Raw genomic sequence first — 19,006 nt, forward strand, 5'->3', positions numbered from 1 at the left:
TGGTCTATAGTTTTCTTTTCTTGTAATGTTTTTGTCTTGTTTTGAAATCAGGGATATGCTGGCCTCCTAGAATGAGTTAGGATGTGTTTCCTCCTCTTCACGTTTTTGGAAAAATACGAGAAGGACTAGTGTTCTTCCTTAAATGTTTGGTAGAATTCATCATTGAAGCCATTAGGTCCAGGTCTTTACTCTCTCAGGAGATTTTTGACTAGGGATTCAATCTCCTTATTAGTTATAGGTTTATTCAGATTTTCTATTTCTTTGTGATTTAGTCTTACATCTTAACTATATTAAATCTCCAGTCCATGAACATGGATGTCTTAATTTATTTGGGGTTTAAAAATTTCTTTCAACAGTACTTTGTGGTTTTTAGACTGTTTAACTCTTGTCTAATTTATTCTAAAGTATTTAATACTTTTTGATGGTGTTGTTAATTTCATTCTTATATTATTCATTGCTAGTTTATAGAAATACAACAGAAATTTGTATATTGATCTTGTATCCTGCAGTTTTGCTGAACTCTTTTTATTATTACTAACTGTTTTTAGTGCATTTCTTTGCATTTTTCTGTATATATGATTTTTTAAAAATAAATTCATTTATTTATTTATTTTTGGCCGTGTTGGGTTTTCATTGCTGCGCGTGGGCTTTCTCTAGTTGTGGTGAGCAGGGGCTACTCTTTGTTGCAGTGCATGGGTTTCTCATTGCGGTGTCTTCTCTTGTTGTGGAACACGGGCTCCAGGCTCACAAGCTTCAGTAGTTGTGGGTCGCGGGCTTTAGAGCACAGGCTCAGTAGTTGTGGCACCTGGGCTTAGTTGCTCCACGGCATGTGGGATCTTCCCAGACCAGGGCTCGAACTCGTGTGCCCTGCACTGGCAGGCGGATTCTTAACCAGTGCGCCACCAGGGAAGTCCTCTGTATATATGATTATGACATCAGTTAATAGAGGTTACTTCTTCCTTTCTAATCTAATGCTTTTTATTTCTTTTTCTTGCTTAATTGCCCTGACTAGAGCTGCCAGTACAATGTTGAATAGATATTATGAGAGTGGGCATTTTTATCTTATTCTGATCTTAGGTGGAAGGCATTCAGTTTTTAACCATTAAGTATGATGTTAGTTCCAGGTTTTTCATAATTGCTTTTATTAGCCTGAGGAAGTTCCTTTGTATTCTTTGTTGATTATTTTTATCAAGAAGGGGTATTTAGCGTATTCTTTCAACATATTACTAACTTGGAAGTTGAATTTTGTGAAATGCTTTTTCTGCATCTATTGAGATGATCCTGTGGTTTTTGTTCTTTATTCTGTTAATGTGGCTTCTCTTATTGGTTTCAGATATATTAAATCAACCTTGCATTCCTGTGATAAATCTCACATGGTCATGGAGTATAATCCTTTACATATCTTGCTAGATTTTTCACTTTACTAATTTTTTGTTGAGGATTTTTCTCTCTATATTCATGAGTGTTACTGGTCTTTGGTTTTTGTTTTCTTTTTATGTCTGTTTGATTTTGGTATCAGGATGACACTAGCCTAATAGAATTAGTTGGTTGCGTTCTTCCATTTTCTATTACTTTGGATAGTGTGTGAAGGATTGTTGCTAATTCTTTTTTCAGTGTGGTAGAATTCACCGGGAAGCCAGTTGATCCTCATCTTTTCTTTATGGGTAATTTTTTGATTACTAATTTAATCTTTTTCCTTGTCATTGGTTAATTCATATTTAAAATATTGTTCTTGCGTCAGTTTTGGTAGTTTGTGTCTTTCTAGAATTTGCCCATTTCATCAGGATAATCTAATGTGTTGGCATACAGTTCTTCATAGTATTCCCTTACAATCTTTTTCATTTTAATAAGGTCAGTAGTGATGTTTCTTTTATTTTTTTATTTCAATAATTTTAGTCTTCTTATTTTCATTCTGGCTAAACATTTGTCAATCTTGTTGATCTTGTCAAAGAATCAGCTATTGGTTTAGTTGACTTTCTCTGTTGTGCTTCTGGTCTCCATTTCATTTATTTCTCCTCTAATCTTTTTATTTCCTTCTTTCTGTTTACTTTAGGTTCAGTTTGCTCTTATATTTTCTAGTTTTTGAAGGTGGAAGTTTAGGTTATTAATATAGTGTCTTCTTTTTTAATCTATACACATTACAACTATAAATTTTCCTCTTATTACTGTTTTAGCTTCATTCCTTAAATTTTATACATTGTGTTTTCATTTTTATTCATCTCAAAGTATTTTTCAGTTTCTCATTTGATTTGTTCATTGATCCATTGGTTAGTTTGGAGTATGTTGTTTAATTTCCACACAATTGTGGATTTCCCAAATTTCCTTTTGTTACTCATTTTTAATATAATTCCATTGTGGTTAGAGAACATATTTTGTATTATTTCAATCCTTTTAAATTTATTGAGGCTTATTTCATGACCTAACCTGTGGTCTGTGCTGGAGAATGTTTCATATGCGCTTGAGAAGAATGTGCGTTATCCTGTTTTGGGGTGGATAGTTCTATCAATGTGACTTAGATCTAGTTGGTTTATAGTGTTTTTTATTTTCTGTTTCCTTGTTGAGCTTCCGTGCAGTTGTTCTATTATTAGAAGTAGTGTATTGAAGTCTCCAGTTATTATTTTTGATTTATTTATTTCTGTCTTCAGTTCTGTCAGTTTTTGTTTCCTGTGTTTTGAGTCTGTAGTTATGTACATATATGGTTATAATTGTTATGTCTTACTGATCAGTTGACCCCTTTATCGGTATAAAAGATCCTTTCTTTGTCTCTAGTAACAATTTTTGACTTAAAATATATTTTGTCTGTTAACAGTACTGCTACTCTTGTTCTTTTTAGTTGCTGTTTGCATGATATATAATTTTCTGTGTTTTAACCTCAGTGTATTCTTTGAATCTAAAGTGTGTCTGTATGTAGACAGCATACATTTGCATCCTACCTCCCACCCCCTTCAATTCTGCTAGCTTTTGCCTGTATTTACATTTAATGTAATTCCTGTTAAGGTAGGATCTCTGTCAGCCATTTTGCTGTATATGTATCTTTTAAAAATATATTTTATGTCTTTTTTGTTTCTCTGGTCCTCCACTAATTCCTTTTCTTTGATGTTAAATATAGCATTCCATTTTACTTCTCTTGCTGCTTTTAGTGTAATTTTTGTGTTATGTTCTTTGTGGTTTCCTTGCAGATTGAAATTAATATTTTAATTTAAAAGAACTGAGTTCAGATTAACACCAATTTAATTTCAATAGTATACAAAAAATTTTCTTTAATATAATGCCATTCCTTTCCTTCTTTGTTTTTTTTTTTTTTAAATTGGCTCATTCTACTCCATTCCAAGCCTTATCTTTTTTTTTTTTCCACATCTTTATTGGAGTATAATTGCTTTACAATGGTGTGTTAGTTTCTGCTTTATAATGAAGTGAATCAGCTATACATATACATATATCCCTATATCCCCTCCCTCTTGCATCTCCCTCCCACCCTCCCTCCCTTTCCTTCTTCTTGATGCCATTGTTGTCAAAGTGTATACACTTAAGCTCTTCAACACAATTTTATAACCCTTCCTTCCTTCCTTTATGTAGTTGTCTTTTAAATCAGATAGAGAAGAATACAGTTACAAATAAAAACATATTCGTAATATCTTTTTTAAAAAATTTATTTTTAAAAATTTATTTATTTATTATTTATTTTTGGCTGCATTGGATCTTCATTGCTGTGTGCGGACTTTCTCTAGTTGCGGCGAGGGAGGGCTACTCTTCATTGTGGTGCATGAGCGTCTCATTGCAGTGGCTTCTCTTGTTGCGGAACACAGGCTCTAAGCACGCAGGCTTCAGTAGTTGTGGCACGTGGGCTCAGTAGTTGTGGCTCGTGGGCTCTAGAGCATGGGCTCAGTAGTTGTGGCACATGGGCTTAGTTGCTCCGCGGCATGTGGGATCTTCCTGGACCAGGGCTCGAACCCATGTCCCCTGTATTGGTAGGCAGATTCTTAACCACTGCACCACCAGGGAAGTCCCATATTTGTATTATCTTTCATCTTTACCTATGTGGTTATTGTTACTGGTGTTCTTTATTTCTTTGTGTTTACTCCAGTTACTGTCGAGTGTTCTTTATTTCAATCTGAAGTGCTCCATTCAGTATTTCGTATAAGACAGGTCTGTTAGTGATGACTTCTCTGAGTTTTATTTAATAATGTTCTAATTTCACTTTTATTTTTGAGGCATAGTTTTCCTGGATATAAAATTCTTGGTTGACTTTTTTTTTTCTATTAGCACTTTGAATATGTCACTTCATTGCCTGCTGGCCTTCATGGTTTCTGATGAGCTGTTAATCTTATTGAAGATCCCTTGTATGTGATGAGTTATTTTCTTGCTGCTTTTGAGATACTTTCTTTGTCTTTGGGTACGTTGACTATGATGTGTATAGATGTGGATCTCTGAGTCTTTTTGCTTTGAGTTTGATGAGCTTCATATGCATAATTTCTAAGAAGTACGAGCCCTGGATCACCAGGGAAAAATGAGAAAAAGGAAGGGTGGGAGGAGCCTTCAGTTGCTAGGGAATCATTGCTCCTACTTTACCCAACACTTAGAACCTCTTACCTTTGACACAATTCCCATCCCATGCCTCCGTAAACAGGGCAAGGTTTTAGGGATTTTATTAGTCGTATACCATCAATACCATCAATAAAATCTATGACTCAGTGAAAAAAAGGGAAAAGTGTGTATAAGTTTACGTATTTTTTCCATTTCTTTATTTTTAGTTTTGAATGCTGGTTATCTTTGCTCTTTGTTTTATGTGCTTTCTTTGTGTACTCTTTCAGAAATATATTTCTTGAAATGTGGAAGCAATATCACTCTTTAAGGAAAAATGATTGGAAAATTGATGAGAGACAGAATTATAGGAGGATGATACAAATTTGTTTAATGGAGGAGGGTAAAAAGTACAGAGATTATTAATGAAGCTACCAGTGTCTGAGTAACAAAAAGGGAAATTCCCAAAGCAGTTGGTAAAATAGAAAGTGAAGATTAGGGACTTTCAATACTTTTCCATGGAAAATGTGAAGTTCATATTCAGCAATCACAAAATTTACAAGGATATAAACCATAAGTGGGAATAGGCTTGCAATAAAAGAATGACAGAGACCTCACATTAGGAATTGTTAGGCAAAATATAAAATGGTCATATTGATCATGTTTGTACCAGGGCATAAGAAACTATGAAGAATGACCAACAGATTTGAAATAGAATTAACTAGATATTTTAGTAAAAATTTTAAATAATTGAGAGTAGTAACTCAATGGATGGGCCTTAATAGCAGATTTGAAATAGAATTAACTAGATATTTTAGTAAAAATTTTAAATAATTGAGAGTAGTAACTCAATGGATGGGCCTTAATAGCAGATTTGACATACCCAAAGTGAGAATTAATAAGTTGGAACAGTGGTTTTCAAATGTGGTCCCCAGAGTAGCAGCATTATGGGAACATGTTGGAAATGCAAACTCTCAAGCCCCATCCTACCTATGAATCAGAAACTCTATGCTGGGGCCCAACAACTTGTGTTCAATAAGCTTTCCTGGTGATTCTAATGTACACTAAAGTTTGAGAACCTCTGAACTAGTAGAGCTGAAGAAATTCAGCCAGAACAGGGAGAAAAAGACATGGAAAATATGAAAAAGGGAGTAAAAATTATGGCACTATAAAGGTTTAAGTGTAACTAATTGGAATTCTAGAAAAAGAGAGAGAATGAGATGGAAGAAGTATTTGAAGAGATGATATCTTAAAATTTTCTACGATTGATTAAAGGTCCTAATCCATAGATTCTAGAAGCCTAATACCTCTCAAACAGGAGAAATAAAAGAATTCCATACCAAGACAGTCACAGTAAAACTTTAGAACATAAATGAAATACAGAGGAACTTAAAATCAGCCAGAAAGAAATGACATTACTTTCAAATGAACTCTAGGAAGGAATTCAGAAGATAACTATAGATACCGTCAATTTGTTGAGATGATTTTATACTCAGCAAAGTTATTTTTCATGAATGAGATTGAAATAAAATGAATGAGATTGAAATAAAAATATTTTAAGAGAAACAGCTGAATTTGCCACTAGCAGACCCTTAGTAAGTACAATTCTAAATGCAGAAGGAAGGTCACATAGGGGAGGTCTGCGTTACATGAAACAGTAGAAAGAAAAAAATGTGGTAAATACGTAGATGGAATTAAATAAATATTATATATGGTAAAATTATAATGGGTTTAAAAGTAAGTAAAATTAAGAGTAATTAATAGGAATAGCATGTAATTTGGATGGGGTTAGATGGAGTTAATGTGTTTAAAAATCTTTGTATCATTTGTGAACATGGTAAAGATTTTGAATAGCTTTAGTCTTTGATAAGTTATGTATGGGTGTTATATTTCTAGGATAACCGCTAAAAATATATGGACAAAAGGTGCAACTTACTAATGTGCTAGAGGAAAAATAAAATCCAAAAGGAGGCAAAAAAAAGAGAGAACAAAAAAACATTGAAAGGTTTAAGGAGCCTATTTAATCTGATTGTAAGTCCAAATTAAATGGCAAAATTAAATTTGATGTTAGTAAATGATAAAGTATCTAGGTCAGAGAGAAAGCTTGTCATACTAGTTGCAAAAGCAAAATCCAGGTACATGTTACTTATAAGATATACTTGAGCAAGTGGTATAGAAAAGTTGAAAGTTAAAGGGTACAGATATACTAGGAGAATATGAATTATACTAAAATTTGTTTAGCTATAGTAACATTAGATGAAATGGATTTTTCAGTCATAAAGGTTTGTTTGAGACAAAGAGGATCCATTTATAAAGAATAGAGGTTCATTTTAGCAGGATAATGTGACAGAAATTTTTATGCACCTGAAAACATCATCTCAAAATTCATAAAGCAAAAATTTAAAGAACTGCAGGTAAAAGTTGACAAATATAGAATCCTAATGTGAGACTTTATTACTTCTTTTTATAAGTGTTAGATAAAGCAGAAAATAATAAAGTTAGAGAATAATTTACTTAACATAATTAACAAGCTTATTTTAGTGGAAATGTATAGAAATACACCTCAAACTTGAGAATGTCTATTTTTACTAATCTCACAAGAGTATTTATAAAACTTACCACATACTAGTCCTTAAAGGAAGTCTCAGTAAATTTTGGTAGACTCATATCCTATGGACCATTTAAAGTAGAAATCAATTTTTAAAATAACAAACCCTCGATATATTGGAAATTAGAAAACAGGGAACAAATTAGAAAATATGTAAAAAGGGTGAAAATTAAAATAATTATCAGGCATCTAAAAAGTGAGAGAATAGCAAAGTAAACCCAAAGAAGCAAGGAAAGAAATAATAAAGAAGAGAAATAAATGAAATAGAAATATATAATACTGAGGATCAACAGAGTCTAAAGTTAGTTCTTTGAAAAGACTATTAAAATAGATAATTCTCTACTGATGTTGGTCAAGGAAAAAAAACAAAACAAAAGTGAAAGGTATAAATAAGAAATATTAGGAATAAAAAAAATTGTCACTTTAGTTGTAGTTAACCTTAAAAAGACAATAAAAATATATTATGAACAAGTTTATGACAGTGAATTTGGAAATTTAAGTGAAGAAAAATTCCTATTAAAATTTAACTTGGGCTTCCCTGGTGGCGCAGTGGCTGGGAGTCTGCCTGCCAATGTGGGGGACGCGGGTTCGAGCCCTGGTCTGGGAGGATCCCACATGCCGCGGAGCAACTGGGCCCGTGAGCCACAGCTGCTGAGCCTGCACATCTGGAGCCTGTGCTCCGCAACAGGGGAGACCGCGATAGTGAGAGGCCTGCGCACCGCGATGAAGAGTGGCCCCCGCTCGCCGCAACTGGAGAAAGCCCTCACACAGAAACGAAGACCCAACACAGCCAAAAATAAGTAAATAAAAATTAAAAAAAAAATTTTAACTTAATAAAACTGATAAGAAGTAATAAAAAACATGGATAATATCAAAACTGTTTAAAAATTTAGGGGTCACAAGTTTCAAATCATCCCACAAAATAAACTCTGCATCTAGATGGACTGGTGAATTACACCAGACATTCAAGGAAAAAAATTAATCTTACACAAACTAATATAGAGTATCAAATTCACACTGCTACTGAGACTATGATACTCCTGATACTCAAACCTGACAAGGCCAATATGAGAACAGGAAGTTATAGGCTAGTTTCACTCACAGATAGAAGAATCCTAAAATTGAACCTCATAATGTAGAAAAGGATATTTCATCCCAAATTGCAATTATTCTGGAAAGTAGGATGAATAAACTTAGTATTTCATATCAACTAAGAGTGTAGGCTTTGCAGGCAGAGTGCCTTGGTTTGAATCCAGGTTTTACTAATCAGCTTAAGGCAAGTTTCTTAAGTTTTATTTCTTGTTTGTTAATTGGGATAATAATGGTATCAACTCAGGGTTATTCTGAGGATTGAATGAATTAAAATATGTAAAGCATCTAGAACCGTGTCTGATATATACTAAATGCTAATTGGTGTTAGATATCAACATTATGGTAAAATCAATTACTGTAATACATCATATTAAGAGAACAAAGAAAAAAGCTATATGGTTATCTCAATAGATACAGAGAAAGCATTAATAAAATTCAATATGTCAGTATATTAGAGGGAGACCTGCTTACACTGAGAAAGTATAAACATGAAAAACCTACATCATATATTTTACTTAATGGTGAAATGTTTAAAATACTCTTTTTGAGATTGATAATAATGACTAGTGTAATTATTGTCATTACTTTTAGGGGTCAATAATTGTAGCAAGGTCAAAAATAAGAAAAAAAGGAAGGAAGATAGGTACAAGGATTAGAAAAGAAGAGAGAAAACTGATATTATTTGCAAAAGAATGTACAGATAAAATATAGAATTAATAGGAGTGTTAGCAGAATTGCTGAACACAAAATTAGTATATAAAAAGCAGTTGCAGGAAATGGTAATTTCTTAAAATGTTAAATGTCTACTTACCATACAACACTTCAGTTCCACTCCTAGGAGTATACTAGAATGTCCTCTAACACCATATACAAAAATAAACTCACAGTAGATTAAAGACCTAAATGTAAGACCAGAAACCATAAAACTCCTCAAAGAAAACATAGAACACTCTTTGACATAAATTGTAGCAACAATTTTTTGATCCATTTCCTAAAGCAAAGGAAATAAAAGCAAAAAATAAATAAATGGAACTTAATTAAACTTAAAAGCTTTTGCACAGCAAAGGAAACCATCGACAAAAGGAAAAGACAGGCTACTGAATGGGAGAAAATATTTGCAAATGATGTGACCGATAAGGAGTTAATATCCAAAATATATAAACAGTTCATACAACTCAACATCAAAAAAACAAACAACCCGATTAAAAAATGGGCAGAAGACCTGAATAGACATTTCTCCAAACAGGATGTGCACAGGGCCAACAGGCAAATGAAAAGATGCTTAACATCGCTAAGCATCAGAGAAATGCAAATTAAAGCCACAGTGAGATATCACCTCAATCCTCTCAGGATGGTCATCAAAAAGAACACAACTAACAAATGTTGGTGAGGCTGTGGAGAAAAGGGAACCCTCGTACATTGTTGGTAGGAATGTAAATTGGTGCAGCCACTGTGGAAAACAATATGGAGGTTTCTCAAAAAACTAAAAATAGAACTACTGTATTATTCAGCAATTCCACTCCTGGGTATATATCTGAAAAAAACAAAAACACTAATTCGAAAAGATACATGCACCCGATTGTTCATAGCAGCATTACTTACAGTTGCCAAGATATGGAAGCAACCTAAATGTCCATCAACAGATGAGTGGATAAAGAAGTTGAGATTTATATACACAATGGAATACTACTCAGCCGTAAAAAATGAACAAAATTCTGCCATTTGCAGCAACATGGATGAACTTGGAGGGCATTATGCTAAGTGAAATAAGTCAGAGAAAGACAAATACTGTATGATATCATTTGTATGTGGAATCTAAAAAATACAACAAACTAGTGAATATAACAAAAAAGAAGAAGACTCACAGATACAGAGAGCAAACCAGTGGTTACCAATGGGGAGGGACAAACTTTTGGGTGTAAGATAAGCTCAAGGATATATTGTACAACATGGGGAATATAGCCAATATTTTGTAATAACTAAATGGAAAGTAACCTTTAAAATTGTATAAAAAATAAAAAATAAATTTTAGAAAATCCCCCAAACAATAAAGCACACATTTTATTTCTGCCATCAAAAAAAAAAAAGGTGATGATGTTGTTTTCGGAGATAGGAGCCTTTTGTAGTCTCTTTTTTATTAGTATAGTTTTATTTTAAAAATAATATTTGAGTTTATCTTTTATAAAAGATATATTAAATATATTGTTTTCTTCAAAGTGGCTATATTCCTGTATTTTAACATGTATTGTAAACAAATAGTACTTTATTCCTTGAGGTTTATATTACTGTAATATGTTAAAAAATTTTTTTTGATTCCTTGTAAGTTTTTTAAAATTTTAAATTTATTTGGGATAGTCAGACTCTTTACTGTATTTATATTGTTTTATTCTTGAAATGGCTAGGAAGTTATTTTCAATACTTTATTTTGGAGCAAATTTATTAAGTAAGTCATTAGTTATGGTATTAGTAGAGGGACTTCCACTGCATTCAGAAAAGTGCGTAAGTAATACGTATATTGCTTGATGAATTATCACAAACTGTTTTTACTTGTATGTGAAAGTTTTACTTGCATGTAACTGCCACCTACGTCAAGAAATAGATTCAGTAAATTTGAAAGTTCCATTGATTGTGAAAGCAGAGATAGGGGTCATTTACTTAAGGATTTCTCTTTGAACTATAGAGAAATTCTTTCCCTATTTTAAATGTACTTAAATGCCATGCTATTTCAAAGGTGTGTTGCATTTTCTTCTTGTTTTGTTATAAATGAATCTGGATTATTGTGTATTTGATGTAGGAGTACGGTTGGACAGAATGAACTGAAAATTACAAGCGATCGAGCAATAAATTCAGGATTGTTTTTTGAAGATAAACCAAAGCCTTCAAAACAGTCACTTCAGTCTTACCAAGAAGCTTTGCAGCAGCAGGTATTCATTCATTTTTTAATTCATTCGTTTGTTCGTTCATCTAATATTAAACATCTTATGTGTTAGTACAGTGGTCCATTAAAACTCAGAGTGTGGCGGAGGAGAACAAATTCCATTCATTTATAATTCAGTGTGATAAAGTTTGATGTAGGTAGACTGGAATGCATGGGATAGGGAGAATAATTGCCTGGGCTGTTAGGAGGGCTTCACATGGTTGATGATATTTGAGTTGCATGTTATACAGTGAATAAATGTGAAATTCCTGGTGTATTCAGGGAATGGAATTGATGTAGTCGAGAAGGGGCTGGAGTGTTAGATTGTGCTGGATTGTGAAGGATAGCTAATAAGGGGTTTTCAGTTTCATCTTGTTATCAGTAGCCAAAGGGAGGACATTTTAAGCCAAAGAGTGAAAGAAATAGTTGATATGAGTAGATGTGGCTTTTAGGAAGATATCTGGTTGTGATATGGACGGTTGGGAAAGAGATGTGGCAGAGAAACCTTTTAGTAAACTATTGAGGTAGTCCAGCCAGGAGGTAACAAGGCCCTGAACCAGGTGGGGAAGATGGAGAGGGCATCCAAGAGACAGTTCTGGGGTTCCATTGATAGGGCTTAGATTTAGGGAGTGAGGAAAGAACAGAGGGCTTGAAGATGATTCTGAGTGTTGTAATCTGAGAGAATAATGAGGCTGTGAACTGAGCGTAGGGAAAAAAGAGGTAGAATGCTTAGGGAGGAGGATAATGTTCTGTTGTGGTTTGTAATGTTTGGAGAGAGTTTACTTAAGAGTAACTGTATCAGGGACTTCCCTGGTGGCGCAGTGGTTAAGAATCCACCTGCCAATGCAGGGCACACGGGTTCGAGCCCTGGTCTGGGAAGATCCCACATGCCGTGGAGCAACTAAGCCCGTGCGTCACAACTACTGAGCTTGCGCTCTAGAGCCCACGAGCCACAACTACTGAGCCCGTGTGCCACAACTCCTGAAGCCTGCGCACCTAGAGCCCGTGCTCTGCAACAAGAGAAGCCACTGCAATGAGAAGCCCGCATACCATAACGAAGAGTAGCCCCCGCTCACCGCAACTAGAGAAAGCCCGTGCGTGGCAACGAAGACCCAACACAGCCAAAAATAAGTAAATAAATAATAATAATAATAATAAATGAATAGCTTAAAAAAAAAAAGAATAACTGTATTAGATGTATGGGTTTTTTGAGGGGAATACTCATATCTCCTCCAGAGAGGACCCTGGAACTCTAGGTATATATTCACCTGAGGTACTTTTCTACAAAGTTTCACTTGGATTTCTTCTAAAGCTCAGTTTTTTTGTTCAGTTTTTTACGTTGGGCAACCTCCTTGGAAGGTGGATTTTTTTAAATTATAGAATTACCAACATTATTTTTTTGTGTGTTATGATTCTACAAACAAAAGACTGCATTTATCTGTCTGTTTTCAAATGAGCATATTAAAAACACCACCGACAAAACCAGCTTTCCTAACTCTAGAATATTATTTTATGTATGTGATAACTTCCTTGGCCTTTCTGGAGTAGTTGCTTAAATTTTCCATGCATATGGTTATGATTTTAAAAGTAACTTTCTAAAATGTAGATCTTTATTCATTGCCTATTTTTGTCTTTAGAGACCAACCCTGTGCTTATACTTGATGATGTTAAGACTGTATTTGTTTTTTATGCTTTCATAAAGTATACTTAAATAGCCCAACATTCTCCAGAGAGCTTTGAACCTTCAACAGCTTTGAATTTTGGAAATGGAGTTTGCCCAGGGTAGAGTAGGTCCGGTGAGGTATAGAAAGTAGTTGGCCCAGATCCCATGAGGTGTGAGGAGTAGTTTGTTGCTGGCCAGATCCCATGAAAGGGTAGATGAAAAAAGGAAGTAGGGAGATTCTGTTGGTCCCCATGAAACTGGTGAGGTTAGAGAGGGAATGAAGCTGGGGGGTGGGAAGATGGGGTTGGTTTAGTCCAAAGTGGCACCAGTGGCTGGAAAGGACTCAAGTGACATGATGCGAGGGAGTAGCAGCTATATATTCCAGCTATCAAAGTGTTTTAAAATTGTTTTTATTTTATTTTATTTTTTTATAAATTTATTTTATTTATTTTATTTTTGGCTGCATTGGGTCTTTGTTGCTGCATGTGGGCTTTCTCTAGTTGCGGCGAGCAGGGGCTACTCTTCGTTGTGGTGCCCAGGCTTCTCATTGCGGTGGCTTCTCTTGCTGCGGAGCATGGGCTCTAGGCGTGCGGGCTTCAGTAGTTGTGGCATATGGGCTCAGTAGTTGTGGCTCGCGGGTTCTAGAGCACAGGCTCAGTAGTTGTAGTGCACCGGCTTAGTTGCTCTGCGGCATGTGGGATCTTCCTGGACCAGGACTCGAACCCGTGTGCCCTGCATTGGCAGGCGGATTCTTAACCACTGCGCCATCAGGGAAGCCCCTTAAATTGTTTTTAAATATATTTGTGATGTTAAATTTTATAGTGAAGTATACTGAAAAAAAATCCATTTTTTTCTCTAATAAGAAAAATAAAATCTGATATTAAAACTAACTTTTTGTATCAGAATACTTGTCAGCACTTATTACGAATGTTTCTTAATGTTGTTAAGATTCGAGAAAGAGAAGAAAGAAGAAGGAAAGAACGAGAAGAAAAAGAAGAATATGAAGCTAAATTAGAAGCTGAAATGAGAAGTTATAACCCCTGGGGGAAAGGTGGAGGTGGTGCTCCTCTGAGAGATGCAAAAGGAAATCTGATAAGTATGTTATTTCCATTGATTTGTTGTTTTTAAGAGAAACTAAGTTTAACTTTTTAAAAGAATGGGGAGTAGAAAAAAGTGGGAATCATAGTCTGTAAGGCAAGGTCTCTTTTTGTACAGCTTAATGCAAAAGAGGTATTTTGATAGTAAGCATAATAACAGGTTAAAAAGCCTTTCTTCTTCAGATTACTATTCATTTATTTTTATTACAAATTTTTCACCCTCCAATGATAATAACTCAGTTGCAGAGAAAAGTTCATGTTGGCAAGTTTTTACCCAAACTAGTAGTTAGAATTTTTTAAAGTTTTCTAGTACAAATAATAAAACGCTTATTGCAATTTTTTTTTTAAACTAGTAAGATGTCTTTAAAATAAGTGATCTGGTGTAGTGGTGGGATGTTATGTACTTGCACAATGCAGAGACTCCTTTGACAAAGACCTGGCCTCAGAAAGTTTTGGCAGGTTGCAGAATTATATTGATTTATCTTTCAATTATGTACTCTTAAAAATGTTCCATCTAGAAATCACACAACAAGCACTTTGAAAAGACGCTTTATATAACTTGTTATATATATTGGAATGGTCTCTGATTAGCTTTTAGCTTAGAATAAAAGCAGAGAAAGATAATGGGTTTTTTAAAATTGTTTAATTGGAAATGAGAAATGAATAATTAGAAACCCATTAAAATGGTAAAAATGTAAATTTCACATTCTTTGGGTTTGTGCTTTGTTGTAGGGATAGCTGAGAGATGCAATCAGAAGATTTTGAGGGGTACTGAGTTATTAGAGTTCTTAAGTATTATGCCTTTGATTCTTTGTTAAAGATGGCTTTTTTTTTTTTTAAAGATGGCTTTTTAAAAAAGATACATTTGAGGCCCACTTAAATTAATGAGATAATTCTTTTCTTTTCTTTTCTTTTCCAAAGAATTTATTCCTTTCCTTTCTTCACCTCATAAATACTTTCCTCACAGTTTTGAAGACTAGAACTCTTACTCTCTCTTTATAGATGAGATGATTTTAGGTGATGCATAGATAAGCATAGAAGTTAAATGTTTATTTGAATATATATTAGAAAAACACTGGTTTTCCATTAATGGATAGTACTATAACATTTCCTTTGAAAGTAAAGGCATTTAACGAAAAGTGCTCTAACAAAGAACTCCCATTTCTCAGAGGCTTAAGGCTTAAGGCAGTGTAAGTTTACTTCTCACTTAAGTCACATTCTGATGCTGTTTGGGTGGTTCTCCTCCAAGAGGTGACGGGAATGTGGGCCCCTTCCATTGTGTCATTCCACCATTTTGGAGTCCTTTATTTCTAGCTGCACAGATGTGGTCCAGAGGGTGGGAGAACAAGTTGAGAATTTTGTTGGGGCCTGGCCTGAAAGTGGAGGAATATCACTTTTGTCTTTGTTCCATTGTTCAGACCTAGTTATAAGGTTCTAAAGTAACTGCTTGGGAGGCTGGGAAGTTTTGGTTTCTTTATACCCAGGAGGAGGACATGAGATTGATAAGCATCTACCCAGTCTTTGCTATTAAATTTAAATTGTAAATTGATAGAAACATAACAGTTACCACGAAGGAAGTGCTTATTTATGTAACAGAAACTTTGGGAAACACTGGAATAATTTCCTAGAAGTTTCCAGCTTGCTCTAAGATTATTTCCAGTTCAGACAATACAATTACAGTGTTTTGTGTGTGTTTAATTGGTAGAAGTGAGTAGGATAAGTGTTTGTTATTGAATTATAAAATACTGTTTTAGAATTGCTTGACCTAACAGGAATGGAGCAAACTTTTCTGAGATGTTTACTTTTAGTGGTAATGTTTAGTTTGCTTATTTAATGCCACAGTCATGCCATGAAATAAAAAAGGTGTGCTGTTTTATCAAATGCAGTGGAACTCTTTTTTTAATGGTATTTTCAAAGCCAGTAAACTCATCACTTAAAGAATATCAGTTTGTTTTGTATGTGGCTGTTGTATTTTAGAGAGAACATAATTTTTCTATTTAAAATATGTAGTAAAGTTCAGTGTTTTGCTTTATTTCATGAGATGGCCAAGACCATATAACAGAGGTTATGTAGGGTAACTTTAATTCAGCTGCTGGCTTTTCTAATTACTCCTGTTTCATCTTTGATCTTTTATTACAAACAAATTAAAGAAATTGAATGTTCACCATTATCTTCGCTCTCTAAGAAAGATCTCTTTATAAGGTAAACTAGTTATTAATAAAATATCAAAATCTGTTACTCATACAATTTTAACATAGCATCAACCCTTTTAGAGTAAATACCTCTCGTTTTGATTACTTGTACTACACTTAAAATCTGTTTCTTTTCTCAGTTCTTTATTCATTAAAATTCCTTATTCAAGTTCCCGTAAAAAAACTTAGTATATTCTAATGTCTTTCAATGGGTGAATGGATAAACAACTGTGGAACATTCACATGATGGGATGCTACTCAGCAGTAAGAAAGAATGAACTATTGATGCACAAAACAATTTGGAAGACGCTCAAGGGAAGTCTTAAGGGAAAGAAGCCCTTCTGTAAAGGTTACATACACATACATTCTCAAAATGACAAAACTGTAGCAATGGAGAACAAATCACTGGTTACCAAAGATGATAGCTGAGGAGAGGGAGTAACTATGATGGAGTTTTTGGGGGTGATGGAACTCTTCTGTATCCTGATTATGGTGATGTTACTTGACTCTATTGTATATTAAAAATTTTAAAAACCTGTATGTACACCAAGAGAAAAAAAGTAAAAAAAAAAAATTAAAAATACTTAACCAATTTGAAAGATAGCAGAAATATCTCATAGTTCTAATTGATTAATAGCAAGATTGCTTCACATATATTTGGTTAAATATTTGTATTTCTTTTATGTATTATATTTGCCCCAGTTAGATTTATGTTTGTTTTTATGCTGTTTATTGAGACACAATTTGCATACAGTAAAATTCGCCCTTTTAAAGTGTTTTGTTCATTGAGTTTTGACAACTGATTCTGGTAACCACTGCCATAATCAAGATATTGAATATTTCTAACTTATCCAGCCCTATACCCTTGTCAGTCTCTGAGCTGCACTCTGGCACAATAGTATTGCCTTTTATGTCTTTTTTTTTTTTTTTAACTTAGTATGATGTTTTTGAGATTTATCCATGTTGTTATATACATCAGTAGTGTATTTCTTTTTATTACTGAATAGTATTCTGTTGTGGGGAAGCACCACAGTTGTTTATCCATTTACCAGTTGATGGACTTTTGGATTGTTTATGGTTTGAGGCTATTATGAATAAAGCTATTATAAACATTCACTTACAGGTCTTTGTGTGAACATAAGTTTTCATTTCTTTTGGGTAAATGCCTAGGAATGGAATTGCTGGGACATATAATAAGTGTATGTTTACCTGTGTAAGAAACTCCCAGACCTTTTCCCAAAGTGGTTGTGCCATTTTGCATTCCCACCAGCAGAGCATGAGATTTCCCGTTGCTGTGAACCCTCATGAGCGCTTGAGATTGTCTTAGAAATTTGTCATTCTATTAAGTGTGTAGTGACATCTCATTGTAACTTTTTGTTTTGAAATAATTTGACTTATAGAAGAGTTGCAAAGATAGTATAGAGAGTACCTTTTACCTAGGTTCCCTTAATGTTAGCACCTTACGTAGTCTTGGCACAGTGATCAAAACTGAAGATTAAAATGGTTACAATACTATTAATTAAATGATAGATTAAATAAATGTAGACAGTCATGTTATCTGTAGACAGAGTTTTATTTATTCCTTTCCAATCTGAATGCCTTTTACTTATTTTACTTGTCTTTTCCCTGGTTAGGAACTCTAGTACAATGTTTAGAAATCATGACACCAAATCGTGAAGTTTGGTGGTTTGAATCATTTGAAGAATTTATCCATTTCTTCTGAGTTTTTGAATTTTTTGGCATAAAGTTCATAATATTTTATTATTCTTTTAAGGTCTGTAGGATCTATAGTGATGGCTCCTGCTTCTCTTTTATTCCTGATATTTGTAATTTTTATATTCTTTCCTTTTTCTTAACCAGTTTGCCTAGAGATTATCTATTTGATTTATCTTTTCATAGAACCAGCTTTTGTTTTCATTGATTTTTCTCTGTTGTTCTTCTCTTCCTATTTCATTGATTTTTGCTCTTTACTATTTTCTTTCTTTTGTTTGCTTTGTGCTTTTAATTTTCTCTTCTTTTTCTGATTTCTTAGTGTGGAAGCTTAGATTATGGTTTGAGACCTTATTTCTTTTCTAATATATTTGTTTAAAAATGCTACAGATTTCCCTCTGAGTACTGCTTTAACTGTATATCACAGATTTGATATGTTATATTTTCATTTTCATTCAATTCAGTTTTCTAATTCTCCTTTTGATTTTTCTTTGACCCACTGATTATTTAGAAGTGAGTTTTAAAAATTTCCAAATATTTGGATTTGCAAACGAAGCAACTGACAAAGGATTAATCTCCAAAATATACAAGCAGCTCATGCAGCTCAATATCTAAAAAACAAACAACTCAATCCCAAAATGGGCAGAAGACCCAAATAGACATTTCTCCAAAGAAGATATACAGATTGCCAACAAACACATGAAAAGATGCTCAACATCACTAATCATTAGATAAATGCAAATCAAAACTACAATGAGATTCACCTCACACTGGTCAGAATGGCCATCATCAAAAAATCTACAAACAATAAATGCTGGAGAGGGTTGGAGAAAAGGGAACCCTCTTGCACTGTTGGTGGGAATGTAAATTGATACAGCCACTATGGAGAACAGTATGGCGGTTCCTTAAAAAACTAAAAATAGAACTACCATATGACCCAGCAATCCCACGCCTGGGCATATACCCTGAGAAAACCATAATTCAAAAAGAGTTATGTACCACAATGTTCACTGCAGCACTGTTTACAATAGCCAGGACAGGGAAGCGACCTAAGTGTCCAGCGACAGATGAATGGATAAAGAAGATGTGGCACATATATACAATGGAATATTACTCTGCCATAAAAAGAAATGAGTTATTTGTAGTGAGGTGGATGGACCTAGAGTCTGTCATACAGAGTGAAGTAAGTCAGAAAGAGAAAAACAA

General features: G+C 34.0%; 1 protein-coding gene across 14 annotated transcripts in view; it reads left to right on the forward strand.

The window, feature by feature from the left end:
- CSPP1 (centrosome and spindle pole associated protein 1) overlaps positions 1–19,006 on the forward strand; it is a 220,981-nt gene that overhangs the window by 155,771 nt on the left and 46,204 nt on the right. For all 14 annotated transcript variants that reach the window (XM_082433615.1, XM_082433603.1, XM_082433610.1 and 11 more), the window contains 2 exons: positions 11,016–11,145; positions 13,750–13,897. In XM_082433615.1, coding sequence (XP_082289741.1) covers positions 11,016–11,145; positions 13,750–13,897 — 278 coding nt within the window. The remainder of the gene's footprint in view (positions 1–11,015; positions 11,146–13,749; positions 13,898–19,006) is intronic.

The sequence above is a fragment of the Balaenoptera physalus genome, assembly GCF_965194825.1.
Source record: "Balaenoptera physalus genome assembly, chromosome: 17".
In the NCBI taxonomy this organism is placed as follows: domain Eukaryota; kingdom Metazoa; phylum Chordata; class Mammalia; order Artiodactyla; family Balaenopteridae; genus Balaenoptera; species Balaenoptera physalus.